The sequence below is a fragment of the Thamnophis sirtalis genome, unplaced genomic scaffold, assembly GCF_051295495.1.
Source record: "Thamnophis sirtalis isolate CommonGarterSnake01/CBP01778 unplaced genomic scaffold, rThaSir2_p1.2 scaffold_9, whole genome shotgun sequence".
NCBI lineage: Eukaryota > Metazoa > Chordata > Lepidosauria > Squamata > Natricidae > Thamnophis > Thamnophis sirtalis.
In genome coordinates, this window is record NW_028261389.1 from 34,164,455 (window position 1) to 34,189,192 (window position 24,738).

Consider the following 24,738-nt stretch of genomic DNA (forward strand, 5'->3'; position numbering starts at 1 on the left):
CCCCGTGCCAACTCAATGAAGCGGTGGACGTGATGAGCCTGGGTCTTGAGGCCGTTATGGACTGGATGAGGGCTAACAAGCTTGTACTCAACCCGGAGAAGACCGAGTGGCTGTTGTGTTTTCCTCCCAATGATTCGATCAGTGTTCCATCGCTCAGGCTGGGGGGTCAAATTTTATACCCCTCAGAGAGGGTTCGCAACTTGGGAGTCCTCCTGGATCCACAGCTGACTTTCGACCACCATTTGACGGCTGTGACCAGGGGGGCATTTGCCCAGGTTCGCCTGGTGCGCCAGTTGCAACCCTACCTGAACCGGGAGGCCCTCACAACAGTCACTCGGGCCCTTGTGACCTCTAGGCTGGAATACTGCAATGTGCTCTACATGGGGCTGCCCTTGAAGAGCATCCGGCGACTTCAGCTAGTCCAGAATGTGGCCGCGCGAGTGATTGTGGGTGCATCTCGGTTTGCCCACATAACACCTATCCTCCGCGAGCTGCGCTGGCTACCTGTTGATCTCTGGGTGCGCTTCAAGGTGCTACTTGTCACTCATAAAGCCCTCCATGGTAGTGGATCTGCGTACTTGAGAGACCGCCTCCTGCCAATTACCTCCCTGCGACCAATTAGATCGCATAGATTAGGCCTCCTCCGAGTTCCATCTGCCAGTCAGTGCCGACTGGCAACTACACGGAGGAGAGCCTTTTCAGTAGTAGCTCCGACCCTTTGGAACGATCTCCCCGTGGAGATTCGTACCCTCACCACCGTCCAGACCTTCCGCACAGCCCTTAAGACCTGGCTAGCCCGTCAGGCCTGGGGATAAAGATAATTTGTCCCCACCCGAATGATGAATGAATGTTGCTTACTATTTTACTTTTATGTATTGTTTGTGTCTATTGTCTGTACCCTCCCTTCCTTATTTTGTGTAAGCCGCCCTGAGTCCCCTTAGGAAAAAGGGCAGCCTATAAATACTAATAAACAAACAAACAAACAAAAAACAATGAGTGCAGAGAAGAGCAACAAAGATGATTAGGAGACTGGAGGCTAAAACATATGAAGAACAGTTGCAGGAACTGGGTATGTCTAGTTTAATAGAAAGAAGGACTAGGGGAGACATGATAGCAGTGTTCTGATCTCAGGGGCTGCCACAAAGAAGAGGAAGTCAAACTATTCCCCAAAGCACCTGAAGGTAGGACAAGAAGCAATGGGTGGAAACTAATCAAGGAATAAAGCAACTTAAAACTAAGGAGAAATTTTCTGACAGTTAAAACAATTACTCAATGGAACAACTTATCTCCAGAAGTTGTGAATACTCCAACACTGGACGTTTTAAAGAAGATGTTGGATATCCATTTGTCTGAAGTGGTGTAGGGTTTCCTGCCTAGCAGGGGGTTGGACTAGAAAACCTTCAAGGTCCCTTCCAACTCTATTATTCTATTCTATTCAATTATGGAGGATTTTGGGACAGCTGGTACAAGCAGAGTACTCTGGGATCTCTTTGAGTCAGATTGCATCCAAGCACGGCTAAGTACCAATAGGGTTTAGGATTTAAGTTATGATATGGATTGCTCATTGCCAATTATTATGAAGGAAACAATCTTTTAAATTAGAAGGTCTGGAGTAACATGCCAATTAGTTAGCATTTGGAAGCAAAAGAGTAAACAAAGATAATCTGAAAGTTTATAGATTTTTAGTAACTGTTGGTTACAAAAATATTTTGAATTATTTTAAATTATTTAGGACATGACAAAAATCTAAATTAGAGGTAAAATATATGCATATGCTTAAATACTATGAAACTTTAACTGCAGATAAATTATTCACAAGTTACTTCTCTGCTTTTTTTAGTTTTCTGTTAAAATATTTTATATACATAAGCAAATGTTTTCTTTCTTTCACATATTATTTAATTGTTTTTACTACATATCTCTTGTAGTGGTTCTGTGTTTATACTCTCTATTTTAAATTCTGAACATAATACCACTATGCTTTGATGTTCCCAGATTTTTTTTTAAAAAAATCTTAAACAGTTACTGCAAAAAAGGAGGAAGATGGAGCTAAATAGGAAGAAAAAGGTACCAGTTTCACAGGTAGCAGTTTCTCAAGAAAGATAAATTCATCCACTCCCTTTAATTAGAATTCCATAAATTAAAAGCACAACAAAAGAACAGCAAAATTCTCATTCTTCTTGTCATAACTATATAATCGACCATAGTATCCTTCTGCGACGACTGCGGGAGCTGGGGGTGGGAGGCACTGTTTTGCAGTGGTTCTCCTCCTACCTCTCGGACAGGTCGCAGTCGGTGTTGATTGGGGGGCAGAGATCGACCCCCTAGGCCCCTAACATATGGGGTGCCGCAGGGGTCGGTCTTGTCCCCCCTACTATTTAACATCTACATGAAACTGCTGGGCGAGATCATTCAGAGGCACGGGATAAGATACCACCAATACGCGGACGATACCCAGTTGTATCTGTCCGCCCCGTGCCAACTCAATGAAGCGGTGGATGTGATGAACCGGGGTCTTGAAGCCGTTAGGGACTGGATGAGGGCTAACAAGCTTGTACTCAACCCGGAAAAGACCGAGTGGCTGTTGTGTTTCCCTCCCAATAATTTGGCTAGTGTTCCATCACTCAGGCTGGGGGGCCAAATATTATACCCCTCAGACAGGGTTCGCAACTTGGGAGTCCTCCTGGACCCACAGCTGACCTTTGATCATCATCTGTCGGCTGTGACCAGGGGGGCATTTGCCCAGGTTCGCCTGGTGCGCCAGTTGCGACCCTACCTGAACCGGGAGGCTCTCACAACAGTCACTCGTGCCCTTGTGGCCTCTAGGCTGGAATACTGCAACGTGCTCTACATGGGGCTGCCCTTGAAGAGCATCCGGCGACTTCAGCTAGTCCAGAATGCGGCTGCGCGAGTGATTGTGGGTGCACCTCGGTTTGCCCACATAACACCTATCCTCCGCGAGCTGCGCTGGCTACCTGTTGATCTCCGGGTGCGCTTCAAGGTGCTACTTACCACCCATAAAGCCCTCCATGGTAGTGGATCTGGGTACTTGAGAGACCGCCTCCTGCCAATTACCTCCTTGCGACCTATTAGATCACACAGATTAGGCCTCCTCCGAGTTCCATCCGCCAGTCAGTGTCGACTGGCAACTACGCGGAGGAGAGCCTTTTCAGTAGTAGCTCCGACCCTTTGGAACGATCTCCCCGTGGAGATTCGTACCCTCACCACCCTCCAGACCTTCCACACAGCCCTCAAGATCTGGCTATCCCGTCAGGCCTGGGGTTAAAGATTATAATCCGTCCCCTCCCGAATGATGAATGAATGTTGCTTCTCTTTTTAATTACGTACTGTTTTTATATGTCATTGTGTGTACTCCCTTCCCTATACGTTGTAAGCCGCCCTGAGTCCCCTCAGGGAAAAGGGCGGCCTATAAATAAATTTATCTACATCTACATCTACATTAGCAATATTATGGAAAAAGTACTATGTTCCAGAAATGCCATTTTACATCTCTGCTACTTACCATATTTTTCGGAGTAAAAGAGGGTGAAAATCTGGGTGCGTCTTATACACTGAATACAGAATTTTTGGCCTCCGAAACCCTGCCCCATGTATCCCATTTTTCTCAAAAATGGACACACAGAGGGTTTGGGAAGCCTGCAAAGTGTTCTGGGGGCTGAGGAGGGCAAAAATGAGTGAAAAACTGGAGTTTTTGAAAAAAAATGATTTGTGCAGAGGGTTTGGGAGGCCTGTAGAGTGCTCCTGGGGACTGGGGAAGGCAAAAACAAGTGAAAACAGGCCCATTTTTTGTGAAAACGGACCCGTTTTTTGAAAAAACGGAGGGGGTGCCCTTCCAAGCCCCTGGGAGCACTCTGCAGGCCTTCCAAACTCTCTGTAAAACAGGTCCATTTTTTGCTCGTTTTTGCCCTCCCCAGTCCCCAGGAGCACTCTACAGGCTTCCCACACCCTCTGCATGCCCCGTTTTTGCAAAAAACGGACCCGTTTTTCACCTCCCAAATCCCCCACGTGTCACATTTTTGCCCTCTCCAGCCCCCAGGAGCATTTTGCAGGCCTCCTAAACTCTCTGCATGCCCCAATTTTCACAATAAAATGTTTTTTTTAAAAATATACCTCTTCAAACTATTGGTGCGTTTTATACTCTGGTGCGTCTTATAGTCCGAAAAATACAGTATCTGGTTTAGGACTCATCAAGCAATTCTTGTATCTAGAATGCTCTTGAAGGTTTCTATTTCTGTAAAGCTTCAAAATATGCAGCTTACTTAATACAAGAATATATTTTAGTATGATTTCCTGTGCAACCAGCCATTAACACACTTGCTTATTATCTACAAAGCATGTGCAAATTGTGGAGCTGATTAAATTACTTCTTCCTCCCAAGAAACTTGACCACATCTTGCATATGTCAGCAGTACTTTTTAAAATAAGGAGCAGAATCTTTCCAGATGAGATACTTGGGTTATGGGACTTTTCATTAGCAGTTTGATGAGCTTTTATAATCATTCTTTAGCCTAACTAGAGCCGTACTACTTCTCACCTCTGTTAAGAGCTTTCTGATTATCCTCTTATTGCATTTCTGCTTTAAATACTAAATTTTGGAGTTCATTTAGCCAAGAGAAGGGAAACAAAAATTTATATAAATTCATTAAATATATATGGTTTTTCTCTTGGCCAATTATTCTTAATGGTGAATATCTAAATTCCTCATTCAGTATTGTGAGGACCTTGGATAGAATACATGTTCTTAGAAGAGTCAATCCAGAATCCATGTACTTGTAACTCACATCTGTGAACTGTCAGGAGTCAGCGCATCTCCTAAGTTACAAAAGCTAAAATCTTCCACAGAAGACTGTCTTTACTGTCAGTCAATAAGCCCAGTTAAGGAGCTTGCACCATCACCTTCCTCCTGATTACATGCTCTTAAGCTTATTATGTCATCAGCGCTTATATTAGCTGCCATTTGGAGCTTCTCAGACGTAAAACTTATTGTTATCACTCTTGGTGGTCATAAATTATGGTACACATTATCTAAAAATGCAACTGCTTCAGATTTGGTTGTCACTGTATGCCAGTCATGATGGGAAGGAAGGATGAGAAGGCAGCAGGCACTTGCTAACCAGACATATTGGTTAAGAATACCATAGGAAGTCAGCCACACCCTTAATCCTTTGCAGCCAACAAGCAGCTACTGCTTCCTGCCTGAAATTCAGATAAGAATGGGCAATAAATTGTCACATTTCTCAGCCCCTGTAACTCTAGGTTATTTGTTCTGGGCTTCCTGGGACCTTGGTGACTGCAGGACTAATGGCAGTTGCAGCCCCAAATATCGAAAGGTCACCAGGCCACCTATTATTAGCCCATGCCTGAATATCACTGAATATCTATAAAATAATGGGGGAGGGGGGGGAGAGAGAGAGATTCATTCTATAGATATGCGCAGGAATAGGATGCGCAATGGATTTTTCCGTGGGTAAGGGCTGCTCCTTTCCCATCCCCTCACCCTCAAATTGTAGATCAGGCAAAAAAAAAAGAGGGGGGGGGGTTTGCAGGAAAGACGCCAAGCAGAGCCTTTTGCAACCTTCCTTCGGCCGTCTCTCCAAAAAGTGACACCCCCACCCCTAAAGCAGCGGATTGTGCTAAAGCTTTCCCTGCATTGCAGAGCCATCGCCCTGAAGGCGCTGCTCCTCCTAACCTCCCCCCTCCCCTTTGCTCTAGACTAGAGCCACCTTTTCTGCCCGGTTTCCCCGGTTTAAGGGAACCCTTGCAGGGGGCTGCAGGAGCCTCTCCCCATCGGGAGTGCTGGGCCGCCCCGCTTTTCGCTTTCTTCTTCCACTTGCCCTGATCGTACTTACTTGCTGGCGGCTGCGTCCGGGGTTCCTTTCTGTCTCAGCGTTGGCAGTTAAAAGCAGGAAGGAAGTTGGCTAAAAAAAATAATAATCATTTGCAAAAAAAAAAAAAAAAAATCCGACTCGAAGAGGAAGCTGCGGCGTTGCTAGTTGTTCTATCGCGCAATTTATTTACAGCCCCTCTGTTCCGGGCACACATACGCACAAAATACAATAAAGCATAAAAGATAATTAGCTGTATGTGTGAACTCCCTAAGTATCCTCGCTTGTGGTCCTTAGGAATTCGTGCGTTATTTCTCCTTGCTTATGATATGTATGCATTCCTTCGGTATGTAGATTTTGGAAACTGTACAATCAATGATAGGTGCCTTGAATGATATTCATGTTTGGCTGTGATGTGACCGAGGTTTCTAAAGGACGCTATTTCTGGGAAGAGAGGAATTATTAAGAGTAAGAAAAAAATCCCATTTTCTCATTTTCCATCCGCTCCATTTAAAAAGTCAGTGTTTCATTTTTATGCCATCTGGATGTTCTGCCTTGACTATAATCACACACTTGAATCAGAAGTATTAGGTATTTGGAGAGGAGAGCTATGTTTTTTATTAAATCCTAACCACAATAGGAAAATTATTTTATTTTGTTTATGTCTCTATGTGCAAGCTACTTCATGAAATTGTTTTGCAAACATCTATAGAATCTTAAGGGATGTGGTGGCTCAGTGGCTAAGACGCTGAGCTTGTTGATCAGAAAGGTTGGCAGTTCGAATCTCTAGAGCCGCCTAACAAAGTGAGCTCCTGTTACTTGTCCCAGCTTCTGCCAACCTAGCAGTTCGAAAGCACATAAAAATGCAAGTAGAAAAATAGACCACCTTTGGTGGGAAGGTAACAGTGTTCCGTGCTCCTTCAGCGTTTAGCCATGCCAGCCACGTCTTCGGAAAGTGCTGATTCTTTGGCTTCGAAACGGAGATGAGCACCACCCCCTAGAGTTGGGAATGACTGTCACATATGTGCGAGGGGAACCTTTACCTTTATAGAATCTTAACTACTTTATGGGCTGTATTTCAACAATGCCCAGTCATGTATTCTTTCATTCTGAATAAAATTTGAAAACAGGAAAATTATTGCTGAAAGACCTGGTAAATACATCCCCAAAAAGTAAATCTGCTATTAATTGCAGTGGTACAGAAACTTGTTTTCATTGAGATCAAGTGACATCAGAAATTCCTTATAGAGGTGAGTCGAACTTTTTTCCTTAGGGGAAAAAATGGACATCTGTAATGCTGTACACCCTAACAATCTGGGTATTAATTCATAAACACATTCTATGCATTTTTGGATCTTATTGAGAAGAATAAATAAACTTATCATGTACAGATTACGGCCAAGATTGAATACTTCCAGTCCTTGACTAAAACAATCTTAAGAGTGTTTTTTTTAATCATATCAGTATTAAAGTAATGTTTCTACCCCAGGTCAAGAGCATCCAATGGCAGCCAAGAAATGTATAAAGTTAAGATCTGTCACTCATTATCCTGAAACAGAAATCAGGGGAACAGCAGTGTGTGATAGCAGAGCTGAGCCTAATGGCTGCTTCAAGCTAATGTGGACATGCCTTTCCCCTCTGGTCACTCATCTGCCAACAATCTCTTGTCTCCTAAAAGAGATGGACACAGCCACCTCAGGCCAATGGTCTGTCAGAATGTGCATTAGCAATTGATTGCTCAGCCAGCAGTATTGCACATGCTCTAGTTCTGTGGCCACAAATGGTTAGCTCAAGGCGGAAACAGTGCAATAACAGGAGGACCAAACAATGTGGAAACCAGCATTTGTTGCATATAGAATGGGGTTGGGGATCCTAAATAGCTTTGTAACTCAATTTCCTCAAATCTTTTGGGAGGTTATGATGGCTTGGAACTTAAGTACCTAAAGATCAGTGACAGAACCCTGCAGCCAAAATCTTTCCATTCCTGCCAAAGCACCCAAAGTGATGGAAGATTTTCCCCATTCATTGTTCATATATAGAAGAGGGAAGACAGCAAATCAGAGGGAATCAAACAATTGCTTTGCTTATCATGGGCTGCACATACCAAACCAAGAGAAAACCATTCAACAGCAAGCCCAAAATTCATTAACAGAGGCAAAGTAAGTGTTGCTAATAGGCACAACAAATTTCATATACATATAATTTTTGGTTGACTCAATGCGGGATGGATAACATTCAGAAGGAGAATGTTTATTCACCAGACATGAGGTCACTTTGAAATAGAAGTCCTTCTTTTTTTAATTGATATATTCAAACAAACATAAGTGCAGAATTTCTGGCTTTCTAGCCACTGTTGAACAGTAGAAACATCTGTAGTGGGCTTTGATTCTGTCGGTGTGGACAGTGTCCACAGATACCTCATATTCACAGCATTCATTATTTGGTCTCATCTATGAATTAAAGTGAATTGATGTACAGTAAGAGACACCAAGGCTCTTGCATATTTAACAATTATAGAGAAGATATTTCAGTTCAGCTATTTCCCTGAAAATAAGACCTCCCTGGATAATAAGCCCTATTGGGCTTTTGAGCGCATGTACTAAAATAAGCACTTCCCCCAAAATAATCCCTCCCTGAAAACATTGCAACACAGCAGCAGCCATGAGGTGACCATGCTCGCCATGTCCTGCACCTCAAAATAATAAGACCTCCCGAAACATAAGGCCAAGTGCTGTCTTATTTTGGGGGAAACATGGTAGTGTACTGTAGGTTATCATATACCGGTAAGCTTTTCTAAAAATGGAATTTATAAAATGTAAAAAATGCAGACTGATAGTCTAAAAACAGACTTTTAAAAGTAACTTCAAAGAATTATGACTGTTATTAATGTAAATTCCTTGACCTTGAAAAAATTAGTTATGCAGTTGTTTTGGAATGTTAATAATTTCCCCTAAAAACAGCCTCAAATTCATATGAAATTTCATGGTCATTCTCAATTCTCAAAAATAACCAATATTATATATGTAGTTTTTTATATTTGCCAAATGAGACACTGGTACTATGTCTATCTTTTCATCAGTAGAATGATTTTTGGAAGCTAAACAGAAGTGAGCCAAATTTGGTGTGGAGAAGAGAAATTGGCAAAGGAAAAATCAAGTTCAAAAACAAATCTGCAGAGGGGAAATGGGGCAGAGCTTGTTGCTGATTCCTTCATTCTAAGCCCCTTCCTTGCTACTCACATGACCCAAATAGAGCTATTTATTATTAAAAGGTTGGAAGACTTCCAGAAGTTATACCCTAACACTTTCCTTCCTTGTTTGCAAAACACTTATTTCTAAGGCTAACTATTATGATTGCCTCACACTGAGATTTCTTTGAGTTCTTTGAAGTTGAGTTCATTTTCAGAAAAATAACTTAGTGATATGCATCAGTATGCAAGCTTCTCTTATTGCTAGTTTCCTGTTGGCAAACTGTACAAATGATTCGTAAAATACAACAAGCCTACTCAACTCTTGGGAGGTCCTTTTGAATACATGTACATTTAACCTCCCCAAAAACCATATAAGAATCCCTTATATATGTATTTTGAAAGGCAAATAGTGTATCAAATTATTTTCTAGTCACTTAGCAGTTGATAACTATGTATCTTATTTAATTACCAGTTTAATACTATTCAATCCTTAGGATATAGCACAAATTATGTTCAAATGAAGATTGGTACTGTGATGAAACTGGTGCTAACACATGTATACTAGATACATGCTTAAATATACCCAATAAAATAAAATAAATAAAGGCTCTTGAATGCATTCCTGTCATCTACATTTTATATACAGCTCATTTAATAATTTAATAAATTATTTATTTAATCTTTATTATTTCAAAACCGATGGGCTAACTTGCTTAGTTTAATTTTTCCTGAGTACTCACAATGCATTGAACTACATCTGAACCCTAATATAAATTTCCTTTATGGTTTAGTGACTCATGCAAACATTTAAAAATGGATTAATTCAATAAACAGCTCATTTCACAATGAGTTAGCAAATTGACAAACACCAACAACATATCAGTCTATAATGTATGGATTACATGTAATGAATAAATCCTCTTTGTTCATCATGTGATGCACACAGGATGGTGTGAACCTGTTCAACAAACAATGAAAAACAAACAGTATATGAACCAAGCTACTGATTCTGGTCTACAGACTTTAAGAAAAAATATGGTTTTAGCTATACTCTAAAATGTTTCAAATAAAATCTCCCAAGTTCAACAACATATTTTCCTCAGTCATGCACTGTAGATCTGGCAATGAAAGAGGAGTCATCTACCAAGAAGTAAGTATTCCCCAAACATCGAACTTAAGTACTTTTATCTAACTGAAAACCAAGATATTGTAACTGAACTTTTGTTACAGAGAAAACTGCTCTATTTTGGTGACAATCTTTGATTCCACGTCATAGTTGCAGATGTTTAGCCTCTGATTCATGCCACAAGGCAGCTGCTTAATTCATGTCCCTAATTTAAAACTGAGTAAAATTCATAAGGTAATTTACCCAACAAAAATTTTGGTGAATATCCTTTTTGAAAAGTTGTTTGGTTCATTGAATCAAGAGCATTATGGAGGGTAAGAATCACTGCAGTCTTTTACCTCTCTAAATAAAGTGGAAAGATCTATTGATTTTAATAGAACATGCTTCCAAGTAGACATACCGGTATATAGAACTTCAACCTTATTATGTTCTCTTGCCATATACAGTATTTAAACCTTATTCTCTTCCTATTAAGTCTTGTATGGAAAATATTCCTTGTTTCTTCATTCCTAGATATTGCTTCAGTAATTTTAAAACTGTTGATTCTTTGCATTTTAAACTTATTTAAACTTATACTATGTTATTTTAAAATTTAGTCCATGCAATTGCAATATAAAATTCACATTTTCTTCTAATTTGAGTTATTTTTATTGGGCAATAAAACTCATGCATATTGTTTTCATAAATACATTAATAAAACTTACCAAGAAGATTGGTAAATAAAGAAGACAAATATGGAATACATAACATAAATTATGTTGATTTGTTAATTTTTATTTTATTTTTATTACTGAACATATTCAGATTTTACAACTGCAGTAAAAAACAATAGGTACTTTTTAAAAAAAAATGTCATCTGTGTACTGTGTGTGTATGTAGCTACTGCTAACTGGAGAAAATTCTGGGTATGGAAACAGCCATCTAACCAAGTAAAACTGGGATTTTGAACAAGAACTATTTTAAGCTTCCTTTCTCCCATATAATTAATCACGGGCAGCAAGCTCCTTGTCTTGCAAACTGCCATTTCATTACAGCAGCTTTCAGCTTCTGTATAAATCAATCTAACAAACCTATATTATTATCTAAAAATAACATGCTGCTGTTGCTAGTACTAAATGCCGGATTGGTATACAATAAGGATCCTACATCCATGATTTAATAGTGGAGAAGGCCAACTTGGCATGGATAAATGAAATCTGGTAGGGCATAGAGGGAGATGGAGCTTTACATCTCTACACTGGGCTGGTGATGTCCTTTCCCAGTTATCTGGAAGGAGGGGAGATTTAGATGGGAAAGAACCAATGGAGGACTAGTAACTCTGGGGTTTAGGGCCTTCCCCCAGAATGTGAAGACTTCCACTCAAAGGAGATTGTCTCTCCTAGATTTAACTGGTGCACAATTTAGGACTTTTCTTCCATTCCCATCTTCTGAATGAAGGGCAGGTGGAAGCCATGGCTAAAGGGCCTTGGAATAAGTCCATTATGTACCTCATTTGCACCTATTTCCTGGATCCACATTTAGATGGTTCCAGTCAGTGGTGAAATTCATTTTTTTTTACTACCGGTTCTGTGGGTGTGGGTTGGTGGGCGTGGCAGGGGAAGGATACTGCAATATCTCCATTCCCACCCCACTCTGGGGCCAGCCAGAGGTGGCATTTGCCAGTTCTCCAAACTACTCAAAATTTCCGCTACTGGTTCTCCAGAACCTGTCAGAACCCGCTGAATTTCACTCCTGGTTCCAGTCTGCTAGCCTTCTGAAAATAAATAACTGATGTTTCCATAGTTTGAGTTATACATCAGTTATGGCCTTTTCTGGACTGGGGCCCTGCCAATGGTCACTCAAGCCCTCTTGACCTCTAGATTGAACAATTGCAACATGCTGTACACGGGGCTGCCTTAAAGAGTGTTTGGGAGCTTCAGCTGGTGCAGAATGCAGTAGTGCAAGCAGTTAATAGCAATATGTGACACCACCACTCCATGAACTGCATTAGCTTTCTGCTGGGGGCAATTTCAAATGCTGGTAGTATTTTAAAGTCCTTTAGGGCTAGAGACTGGGCAACTATGAGACCATCTCTCTCCAATTGTTTTTACCTGGTCCAGCAAGCAGGGCATGGTCTGGGTGCCATTGGCTGAGGAGTGTCAGCTGGCAAGGCTTAAAATGAGGATTCTTTCTGCAGTGATGCCCACCGTGTTTAACACCATTCCTCTTGAGAGTAGATTAGCCCTGGCCCTCCTTGTCCAGGTGTGCAACAGAGCCCATCTCTTGACTTTGTTCAGAGTTATTTTATAAAGCTCAGCTGCCATGTGTTTTTATTTTATATTATGTATTTTATTTATGTTCATCTATTTTATTGTAACCTGTGTAGTCACATATGTGAGACAGGTGATTATATAAATTAAATAATTCCCCTTACAGCTCAATGTTCTGATGAGCTTTTCAGTCATCTTACAGGGATGCTTTAAATTCCTGCATAAAACAGGATGATGAAACTAAATGCACCTTTACAAATGAACATTCATCTGAATGTATTAGGCTGTTCCTGAACAAAGCAAATTTGTAGGTGCTAAAAGACAAAAACTGTGCAATCTTAATATTAAAACAGACTCTTGCAGTACGTATTTGCCAACACCATGGTCTTAATAATCCTTTTGGTCACACAGCAGTGAGACACTTTCAGTGCTTGCTATATACAAGCATACATTTACAAAGAAACTGCAATTTTCTCACCCTGCATGTGCTATAAATATTAGGTTGACTCTCAAAAATGTAACTAGTGAAGAGGGAAGAAATGATAGCTAGAATCTATATCACACAAAAGTTAATTTTGTCCTTCCTGCTTAGCTTGAGCAAAATGGCTTATAGACTGTTTGAATATTGTTAAATTCTTTATTAAAGTGAAATTTGACAAAGATAAAATAAAACTGGAAGATATTTTGCATATAACAGCCCACTCCTACCTCAGGAGAAGTCTACGCTGGCTTCCAGTTTCTTTCTGGGTGCAATTCAAGGTGTAGGTCATCATCTTTAAAGTCCTGTATATGGCACATGGCCAAGCTATCTGCAGGATTGCCTTTCCCTAAGGACACCTATCTGACCTATCAGATCAGATAGAGTGGGCATGCTCCTAGTCTCTTCCCTTAAATATTGCTAACTGATAGGAACTAGAAAGCATGTCTTTTCTGTGAAAACCTTAGCCCTATAAAATACTCTGAATTACTTAAAATTTGGCAGCCTCTACCCTCCTAGTCTTCCTTAAAGCTTTGAAGACCTGGCTTTTTCCCCAAGTGCTGGAATAAGATGGAATAATTGTATGTTAAAAGGTTGACATGGCTCCAGGTTTTGTTGTTTTTCTATTATATATGCTGCCTTAATTTTTGATTGAGAGATGGGTGGGTATGTTATTTATTCTAAATAAATAAATCTCAGATACAACTTGCAAATTTTCTTTAAAGTGGAATATTCTACAAAGATCAAACTACCAAGGCAAGAGTTTTGAATGTTAGTCCTCATATAGCGCACCTGAAAGGATTTATTTATTTATTTATTTATTTATTTATTTATTTATTTATTTATTTATTTATTTATTTATTTATTTATTTATTTGACTTATATACCACTTCATAGGGCTTTCAGCCCTCTCCAAGCGGTTTACTTTTTTTTTTTAAGCAAATTGAGTCAGCAACTTGCCCCCACAGTCTGGGTCCTCATTTCACCCACCTCGGAAGGATGGAAGGCTGAGTCGACCTTGAGCCAGTGAGATTTGAACCGCTGAACTGCAGATCACAGTCAGCTGAAGTGGCCTGCAGTACTGCGCCCTAACCACTGCGCCACCTCGGCTCTTTTTAATTAATTAATTAATTCAAAAATTAATCCTTTAGAGTGTGTGTGTGGGGAAGTGGGGTGTTCAGTCCAGTGCCTAAGAGAATAATTTAAGTAGGTGTTGTATTAGTAGCTCAGTATCAGTGGTGGGTTGCAGATGGTACAGCCTGGTACAGGCGTACCGGAGCTTGCCTGGAGCACCGGGTACCGTTCCAATATGGTGCTCCAGAGGGCCCACCCACCTGCCCGAGCTCCTTACCTGTCCTTTAAGCCTTTGGCACATACGGAGCATTGCAGAGGCTTGCGGAGGCATTGCAGGCAGGTGCGACACATGCACACGTGCACCGCATGCATCCATGTGGGCAATGCCAGGCCCGTACTGGTTGGAACGGGATTTGGAACCCACCACTGCTCAGTATATGTAGCAGTTTTAGTCACATCGCTCACCTTTTTGATGTGGAATATATTAAATGACAGTAGGACACTAACACATAAGCATGTATTTTTCTCTAAATCGTCCTTAGATATGATCTTCCATTAGTTTTGTTGTTTGCTTTTGCTCTTTTAGCCAAGTAAAAACTTTCCTCAATCTTGTGCTTCTTTAGAAAGCTAAACAGCAAAACTTGAAATGATTAAGAAAAATAATTATTAATGTCATTGTTTTTGCTTTTTATTTCTTTAGTTACTACACTTTTGAAAAACTGTGTCTTTTGGGCAGCCTGTGAAGATTAAAAAATTCCCAATTGTCTTGGGCTTTGAAATATAAATTCTCTCAAGGCTTTTCTATTGGATAGCTTTAAGCCACATGACTCCTGGCTAAAAACTGGCTGGGAATGAATCCAGTGTCAGCGTTCCAAATACCATGTAGAATTAAATCAGAGTCGAAGGCAAAACTATGCTTAAAGTTCCAATTTAATAAAGCAGGCATGTTGGCACATAGCTGTGGAGATACCAACTCTGAAAGTTACATCAGAATCCCACCCAGTTAAAAGTTCATGATCTTGTCCCCACACCCACAATCCATCACATGGTCCAATCTCCTTCTTCCACGCTGGCATCCATGCCCAGCTTCTTCCGGTCAGGTGTGAAAGTGCGGAGACAAAGGATGACCTTGGCTTCTAGCAAAGAATGAAAAACAATACATTCCAAAATCCTACTCCTTCTAATCCCCCTCCCACTGACTATACTTAAAGAAACAGCATAAGAGAAGTGTGGCAGGCCAAAATTCTAAAAGGAATATAAATGCAGGCCTGACATCCAGCTTAAAAATTGCCTTTCATCTTCAGCCCTTTTCTCTAGCTACAATGATCACCCACTATTCTCTCTGGACCAGCTGACCAGAGTTGATGATCCCTGATCCTTTATCCCTCCCACCCATTCCAGGAGAGCAAATAATAGTTGCTCTCTTTTCTGTCCTTTCTAGAAGAAAGTTTGTATGCACACCTTTAAGTGAATCCCCTTCATATCGTCTAGAGCAGGGGTCAGCAACCTTAAACACTCAAAAAGCCACAAAGGTCCTAACCGGAACCACCACCATCATCGCGGTTCAATTCTGGAGCCAACTGGAAGTCCGGTTCTACCACCATACAGTCTTCTCCTAGCGCATCATCCTATTTCTTCTACCAGTCCTAACTGAAAGCCCTATCAATTGTGGAGCCGACAGGTGACAGGGAGCGCAGCAGAGGGGTGATAAAGCCACATGTGGCTCCAGAGCCGCGGGTTGCTGACTCCTGGTCTAGAGCATCTACAAATAGACCCATAAAAAGTCTTTTATTATTATTTTGGTACAGTACTTGAGTTAAAAGAGGAAGCTGGCAAAACTCTTGTTAATTTCAAGGAAGAAATGAGTGACTCAGCATTCTATTATTTCATGTGTGAACTTGTGCAAAAAAAACCAGAAACTCACTGGTCAAATCAGTTTTGAAGTCTAAATTTCAAGAAATTTGTGGTTCAAATCATACTACATTGGGCAAGCATAAGCATTGCATCTGATGCAGTAACTTGGGAATACTGTAAAAAGACTTAAGCTTCCATAGTTTAGTAATAGTTGCTCTTTCCCTTATGGAGTATTTCATGAAAATGGATAAAAATGAACTGGTGATTTCTTAATTTACCATGGCTGTATATGGGAAGAAAGGAATTTATGTAATTACATAATGTATGAGGGAAAGTGCTGTAAAGAAGATTGGAAATCCCTTTTCAAGTATGCTTTTCTTTTTCTCTTTTTCTTTTTTCTGTTGTTTTCAACACTTTTTATCTTTCCTATTCTTCTATTTTTTTCCTGTTTATCTTTATTTTTTTTAATAAAAATTATTTAAGAAAATTATATCAAATGATCTTTCCATGAACCAGAAAAATGGTCCTATTGAACTGGGGGGGGGCTGCGTGAGTAGTTTTTTCAAGGCAATAAATAAAAAAAAACATCAGAAACATCTCTATTTTGTCTAGCCTTGTTAAATATATCAGCCCAAGGATCTAGTTTGCCTCTCCTAAGGGATCAGAGATTAAAACTGAAAAAAGAATAGATTAGGAAGAAACTAAATCCAATTAGAATAGAAACATTCCTATTTACAAGTCAACAAATAGGAGGAAAGAAGGACAGAGATTAAGATAGAAGTAGGTTGCATCATGATAAGAACCTTCTAGGGACAGATTAAACTAGGTAAAATTAGCCATCAACGCAAGCAAGATGGATTGACTGCTATGCTAAACAAGGATATGTCAGAGGCAATTACACTGAGTTTCACGTTGAGAAGGGCAGAGAAAAGTGGGACGAGAAAGAACATCATTTGTACAGTAGTCTTCAAGTCTTACTTCACTGCTATTGCTTACATTGATTTGCTCATCATAGGATTACTTTTTCCAAGAACTGTGAGCAATTTTATTAAAAGAATCACTTTGGACATTTCTTGAGTAAGGTAAGATTGTAAAGAATTTTTTGCTTAAGACATTGAAGGGAAAAAATCCAAACATAAATAGGTAGGCAAGTGAGGGGGTGGAGAAGAAGTTCAGTTAGTGTTAGGCACCGGATGTCTTATAGTGATGTTGAACTCCTAAATAATTTATTTTAAAGTATATAAATAAAGTGTAGTCTGTTTTGATGAAAGCTACATACAAACAGATTCATTGATTTATAATAAGACAAGATCATTGTAGAGAACTCATGGATGTTTCTGGTTTTGGTAGGAAAAGATTGTTATATGACTTGAGAATGTGAGAACCTTTTGTTATGGATGAAGGGTTTTTTCTTACCGACTGTTTTTCATGTGAAGACAAGCAAAATAAGTTCATTTTAATTGTTCCCATTTTTTGCCATTTCTTTAAACAGCATGTTCACATACAAAGAAAAAATTGTGTAGATCTTGAGATCTGTTTGTGCTTATAAAACTGGCCCTATAAAGGCAGTCAGGAAATCAGGAGTTTAACTAAATTTTTGGTTCTGCAATAAATGTCACTGTCAGCCTGTTTAATGATTTCTTCTCACCCTCCTATTTGCAAAAATTACATATTCCTTAACTCAGGAATGGGTTCTTAAAGCAAAATACAATATATAACTAAAATTGCTAGTCCAACATACAACAATGATTCAATATCTATTTACTCACATATATATGCATACATATTTACGCTCATACTGCTTTTAACGGGAGTTCCAAAGTAAAAACAATATTACTTTCCGATTAAATCCCCACTGAATTCAATATAACTTTTTTTCTGAGTGAACAAGCTTAGAATTTTATACAAATGATATGTCTACCGGCAAAATTTAATTGCAGATATGGCTCTTAGGCGTATAGTTATAGGAGATGTAAACCTAAATTGTATGAAATTGTATGCTACATTTTCATGATTCACTTTGGCCCATGACACAGCATATATTTTATCAATACAATCAAATATACAAATGGGTATGGAGATTTTATGTTGCAATACATTCTCTCACTTGACAATTGCTAGAATATCTGTTTTGTCCAAGTGTGACACCCTTCTTCTGCCACATGTCAGTAATAATAAGAATCAAAAGAACAAAAAATAAACGAAAATATTACGTGGCCAGTACATTAAAAAATAGCAGGCGAACTAGATAATAACAAGACCTGGTTATGGTTTAGAGTAGGAAAGTTGAAGAAAGAGAAAAAGGGGCTAATTCTGGTGGAAATAGAATGACGGTGGCAAAAGAAAGCAAAGGCAGTAATAATAATAGGCACTTTGGGTGCAATCCCAAAACAACTGGAGCACTATTTGAATACCATTGGCACTGACAAAATAACCACTGGTCCATTGCAAAAGGCAATTGGAAAAACTTATATTCTGCCACAATACCTTTAACACCATATAATATCAGCATCTGCCTATCACAAGCCCTTGAAAAGGACTTGCTAGTTTGCCAAATTCAACTTAAAACATCTGGTTGATTGTGTGATGATCCAATAATATGTTATTAAATATATGTGCAAACAAATTCCCACCAAGTGAAAGACATAGCTACTAAGATGTGCCCCAGTGGTTTTGTAGATGTAATTTTTATTTATGAATATTCTCAGTGCTCTGAATGATGATTTTTTAAAAACTGATCATGTGAAAAGAACTCAAGACTGTATTAAGAATATACTGTTATGGTCTGATAATAATCATTCATTTTAAAAAATAGCACTCCCCCTCATATTTCTATGAGTACATACAAAGAACAAATAAAAGTATAGAAATCAAAATACTTATAAGGAGCAGAAATTAGCAGCATGTGACCTTCCATATATGAGAGAGAAAAGGTCAAAGACAAGCACTTTTCTTGGAGGCACTTGATAATACATAGTATTAAGATCATTAGCAACATAATGTTGTCCTAACAAACATTGGTCTTATTCTGATGTGAAATAAAAGAATCAGATATGGAAGAGGAGGAAGTGGAGGGGATTACATTTATGTAAGCATAAAACCTATAGACTGCAAAGGAACAGATTGTTATCTGAGCTAAAGAAAAGAACTCTAATTAGTACATTTATTTGTATTTAGTAAATAGACTTCCATAAATTTACTGAAGATAATTTAAACTCATTGCAGCATTATTTTATGAGTGTGTTTTTAAATATAAAAAAATAAATTGGAGATGAAAAAATATAAATAGACATAACTTCTCTTTTTGTCAATGTATTTCTATGACCACATTAATCACTATGGCATAAACTATCCATATTAACTGCTCTAAAATTTTGTCCATTTTTTAATTCAGGGGTCATTTTATCAATGATAAAGAAGAAATAAAGATTTATACATGAAACAACACAAAAAGGAAAACCAGATTCTCTGTTTCGAGTGGGTGGGAGGAAAGAGAGGAATAGCCTTATGTAACAGTATTAATTAGTCTATCTAGCTTGAAGTGTATAATGACTCTGTACTAGTTAGAATTTTCAATCTTTGTGGCATCAACTGTTATATAAGACCCTCTCTTCTCCAACTTTATTAACCACATTATTTTCTCTTTTAGAAAGGAGAATCTTAAAAAATCTCACTGTAACTCAAGATGTCTGATAATGCTGCAGCTACTACCCTCAATGCAAAAGAATCAACAGGGCCAACTACCCCACGTAAGGGCCCTCCTAAGTTCAAGCAAAGGCAAACAAGACAATTCAAGAGCAAGCCTCCTAAGAAAGGTGTAAAAGGGTAGGCGTTATTATCCAGAAATCAAATGATTACATATCTGAAGATTCTGCAACAGCCTTCTCCAACTTGTTCCTTCTAGAAGACTTAAATTGTGGCTTTCTTAATTTTCTTTTCTCAACTGGTCTAGTCATTGGCTTTTTCAAAGACTTCTTGTGTCTGGGCTGTCTGACATCTTGATAATGCCCAATTACACTTACTAGAGTATAAGTATTTAGTAATTACAATTACTAAAGGCATGACCCTAATATTCCCCATTCTCCATTATAAATGATCCAGTACATACCACCTTAGAAGGTTTTTGAGTCGTGAAACTTTCAGATAAATATGAATAGCAGTAAAAATGCACATTCTTGGTGGGAGGGAGAATATGCATATAAATTAATAGGTTTGTATGAGAATGTGTGGGTGTGTATTCTTCCTTCATTTATTGCTGCCTTTAATTTTCTTCTTCGTTTTTCTTGTGTTAATTCTCATTTATAGATGATAGATAGATAGATAGATAGATAGATAGATAGATAGATAGATAATACATAGAAATTATATTATATTTCAAACCATAGCACACGTTGCAAGTGCTACAACTATCTTGGTGTAATCTTAATGATGTGCAAGGGAATAAGCCTCATGATACATAATGGTGTTTATTTCTGAGCATACATGCATAGGATTGTATTGTAAATGGAATTAGTAAGTGTCCTGTACTTGGTAAGAGCTGGTCAACATAGTACCCCTTTCAGAACTAAAGATATAAAATTAGTTCAGTTTCTTGGACTGCTTATAAAATGGAATGATGAAATTTTCTGAATTATCAAATTGAATAACTACTGTACTTGCCAAAACCAGTACACTAGGACTATTGGCTTATATATTAAATGTGTACATATATAATTATATTTAAATGGGACATTTGTCTATGTTTAATTGTTTTATATTTTAGGCCTTAGGTAAGGCACCTGTGATATGTGCATAGACATCTATGTTAATAAAGTCAATCAGGGTGGCATGATGACAGAAATATTTTCAAATGGCTGCAAGAATTATGTTTATTTGGTCTTTGTTTCTTTTTAATTGAAATAGCATTTCCTGTTCTGTTCTGTTATTTCCTAAGGCAGCCAACCTGGACACTGAAAGTTCATTAGATATTAAGGAGTCTTTAATGCCTCTGACTTAAACAATTAGCATGTAACTTGTTTCAAGAAATAGATTACATCTTAGTTTATATTGTCCTTCTATTTGTCCAGACAGTCTATATTTTAGATCAGAACACTAAATGGCAAAACATGATAATTCAAATGTAATATGCTACTGAAAGCCACATTCAAGTCCAATAGTTGAAAGAGTTCTGACATATTAATTTTTTGTCATTCAGCTACTAGGTAAAGAAAAAAGTATTGGTGTGTGTGTGTGTGTGTTATATTATATATAATTGTGTGTTATATATAAATGTGTGTTATATAGTATATATAATTATATATATATATAATTTTTCCCTTCCTCTCATTCATCTTCTTTCTCTACTTTCTTTGTCCAAAGTTTTGGAGATGATATTCCAGGAATGGAAGGACTTGGAACAGGTAAATAATTGTGTTATTAAATATTCTTACTATTTAATACAGAGAATAATATTATGACTTGGTTCATTTACCTAATTAATCTCCTAAATATAATCAGTAAATTTTGCACCAGGCAGCTTTATGATAAATTGACCAATTGGTTGGTGCAGGTCACTGTATAGGGCAGAAACAAACTGGCAGTTTGATCAATCCTTTATCATTGTACGTGCCACCATTTGAAAAGTCTCTGATTTAAAAACAGTATTTGACTCAATTCTTATTTATGCCATTATCAGCACATATATGGAGTACTGCAGTGCAGTGTACATAGAGTGCTTTTCCAATCAGAAGATACAAAATGTTGTAGTTTATTTCCTATAGGTACTAATGCCCAATAGCCTATTAAACTTTTGCTTAAGGCCTAGACTGGATGCCAATAAGCTTCTGAATGAAATTTAAAACACTAGTTTTGCCATATGTAACCTTCTAAATTTGGCATCAATGCATCTGCAATATCATTTTCTTAAGAATCTATCCACACAATATAATCTAAATTATTAAGGATTTTGTTAAATTTCATGTTCTTCATGGACTTCATGTTCTTCATGGACTTCATGTTCTTCATTGTACTTTCAGTTCTTTATTTCATTTGAAATCTAGACTAGCCCTTCTAGAATCATACATGTAGCTCACTTATTTCAAATTCTGGCTACAGTGTTTTAATTGATGGTCTCCTTAATTCCTTTGGGGAGCGTTCCATTATTCTAGAAGCTACTGAATATGATCTAATATATTATGAAATCACAGTGCAAAATTTCATCGCATATAGTTTTGAAAGCATTAAAATGTAACCAAGTATCTATACCACAGTTTAGCTGAAAGTACAACACTCAGCTATTAAGGAGGTGATCGATCTGGAAGACTTTTTATTTCAGCCAATTATAACCTGTGTTTGCCTTACTGGCAAGCTTTTTGTTTGACCATGTTAATGTTCTCAGTCTATATTAATGGAAGGGAAATAAAATAAAATAAAATAAAATAAAAGCCCAATGAAAGTTTGTTTACCCACGCTTGCTAGGAAAAACTGTGATCTTTATGTGTGTATCCTAAATGGCCTGGTAGTGCACAAAGTTAATGATACTCCTTTATTTAATAATTTGGTAGGCCAGAAAAAGAGAACATTTGTTTTACTGCATTTGTCTGTGAAAAAAACCTTAGGGAACTATATCAGTTGTTACAAATAAATAAATAAATTATTATAATTCTATATATCACTAAGAGCTGATTATTTGTGCCATATTTGGTATACTATTTCATGAGGCATATAAAAGATTCAAGTACAATGCAAAAACTGACATAATTCACTAAAGCTGGACTTATGACTCTAACAGAACATCTGCATGCTACAAAAAGATTTTGATAGGATTCAGAATTGCCTTTAGCTATTTTTCCTAATTGCCTTCTTTTGTGAGGCACCATAAATAAATAAATAAATAAATAAATAAATAAATAAATAAATAAATAAATAAATAAATAAATAAATAAATAAATAAATAAATAAATAAATAAATAAATAAATAAAAGAAATAGCCACAAAAAGAAAATAAATGTAATTGGCAAATAATTTATATTGGTTTTAGAAATGAAATTTCAGACCAGAAATAGAACAAAGTAGCCATCAATTCTTAATCTAACTAATAGCATGTGTTAGATTAAGGGCTGCTTCCTTGCATTTCATATCCTCCATTTTCTGTGTAAATGTACACTTTAAAGTCACTTTAGAAATGTCTTTCAAAAGAATAGCTAAATTCTTCTTGAATGCCATTACTGTTTGTCACAACATTATTTAGTTTTCCTTGTTCCTTTTTTGTTTAGAAAGTTATAGATCCTCAGAGCACAATTTTAAGACTGTCATTTTCTGATTTCACAATATTGAGTAAAAGACAGTGATAATTCACAAATTTATATTCATTTATTCATATCAATCTTTCAAGAGCTATCATTTCAGTAGCCAACCATTTTAGTTAGATTTGAATTAAGTCTCTTACTGATCTTTCAGTAAGACAAGCAACAATTTGTTTTAGTAAGTAAATTAGCTTAGAGCAATTTTTGCTTTGTTATACAATACTCCATTTTATTTTTATTTTTTGAAGTTATACTGCTTTAGTCAGACTATAATAATGAAGTTAACTACATTTTAAGAAAAAAATGTTAATGTGAGATGTTTTTGCATGAAGTTTCAACTCACAGATATCCTTCTTATATGACCTTGTTATAGTTTGATCAGTTGCAGAAATTTCTTTGTCTCATTTGCAGATATCACTGTGATCTGCCCCTGGGAAGCTTTCAGCCATCTGGAACTTCATGAATTGGCACAGTTTGGAATAATATAATCACCCAAAATTCCTGCTTGGCTCTGATGGCATCTGAAGCTCTTATATTCGTTACATACAATTCTCGTTTTCATCCTTCCATCTAAAATATTAACATTTTACACAGCAGATGGTTTTGTAAATAAGGGTCAGCAATGTGAAACTTTGGTCTTGGATTCATTTTTCAGAAAATTATGAAAGTCTGCTGAAGTATTCACCTGGTTAATCAGCTAAGAACCTTGAAAGCTTCTGTTTCCTATGAAATAGCTTGCATTTTTTGTAAAATAAAATTGTTAATATAGAATTTTGTAATCTAGAATTCCTCAAGCATGGATTCATATTTCCTAATTTTGTACATTTTGTGTTCTGGGCATATACATACACACACACAAACACACACACTCCTTGATTTGAGCCCATGCATTGAACTCCCCCATGCATGTCGGCAAATTTGATATGCTAATCTCATAATCATTCCCTTGTGCTATTGCATCTCTAGATGGAAATTTCCAAAGAATTAGAAAACTAGGAATCATTTTGGGAAAAGAATTTGTAACTGTTGTATGAATCACAGCACCAGAAAAAAAAAACAAGGGCTTTATAATACTGTAAAATTTTTGGCTTGGTTTAGACATAATATGGTTTGGTTTTGCCTTAGTTTTTCTTGTGAAAGGGGTTTCTGGCAAGTTATATATGTGTGCTATGTATATATATAACACAATCTTGTTTTCATGAATGGAATATTTCAAAGAAAACTGGTTCAACTATTAAGAATACTGAAGTGGCCACTTCGCACTTCAGATATTGAAGAACACAGAGTGGCAGTAATTTAGATTACACAATCTGTCCTATTTACCTTAACTTTCCTTTAGTATAGAAGAGGCAACCTGCATTTAAGTGAGAATCAGCTGATAGTTTAGTCAGTTTTTGTAGATTGAATGGTGGTGGAGTAGGGACCTATCTTAACTTTTCCTGATTTCAAAACTAACTAGTTTCAGATATCATAGTTTTACTGGTGGATTTGGTTGGTAGATTTTACTTAACAAAAAATGATGGTTCTGAAATGAATTAATAGTTTTCTGTACTTTTTGATTCCAAAATAGGATGAATTCTCAGTAAAAACTAAGCATCTTTCAAAAATATTGAGTTTTCCAATAAAGACTATAATTTT

At 37.5% G+C, this 24,738-nt stretch overlaps 2 protein-coding genes across 3 annotated transcripts in view; one reads left to right on the plus strand and one right to left on the minus strand.

Annotated features, from left to right (window-relative positions):
* Positions 1–6,029, minus strand: part of ARHGDIB (Rho GDP dissociation inhibitor beta) — a 39,165-nt gene extending 33,136 nt beyond the window's left edge. The window contains exon 1 of the mRNA XM_087723282.1: positions 5,871–6,029. The gene's annotated coding sequence lies outside the window, so the exon portion shown is untranslated. The remainder of the gene's footprint in view (positions 1–5,870) is intronic.
* Positions 999–24,738, plus strand: PDE6H (phosphodiesterase 6H). Of its 2 annotated transcripts, none has more exons than XM_014052236.2 (4): positions 999–1,069; positions 19,467–19,642; positions 21,176–21,216; positions 23,512–24,738. In XM_014052236.2, exons 2-4 carry the CDS (start codon positions 19,503–19,505, stop codon positions 23,586–23,588), a joined length of 258 nt encoding a protein of 85 aa, XP_013907711.1. In that variant the 5' UTR covers positions 999–1,069; positions 19,467–19,502; the 3' UTR covers positions 23,589–24,738. The 2 variants fall into 2 exon arrangements, with proteins under 2 accessions (XP_013907711.1, XP_013907710.1); XM_014052235.2 differs by lacking the exon at positions 999–1,069 and adding an exon at positions 16,724–16,899.

Excerpts from the sequence above, each read along its gene's own strand:
- PDE6H (XM_014052236.2), top strand. The coding sequence starts at position 19,503 with ATGTCTGATAATGCTGCAGCTACTACCCTCAATGCAAAAGAATCAACA. Across the intron at positions 19,643-21,175 it reads CCTAAGAAAGGTGTAAAAGG|TTTTGGAGATGATATTCCAG; the intron begins GTAGGCGTTATT and ends CTTTGTCCAAAG. Across the intron at positions 21,217-23,511 it reads AATGGAAGGACTTGGAACAG|ATATCACTGTGATCTGCCCC; the intron begins GTAAATAATTGT and ends TCTCATTTGCAG.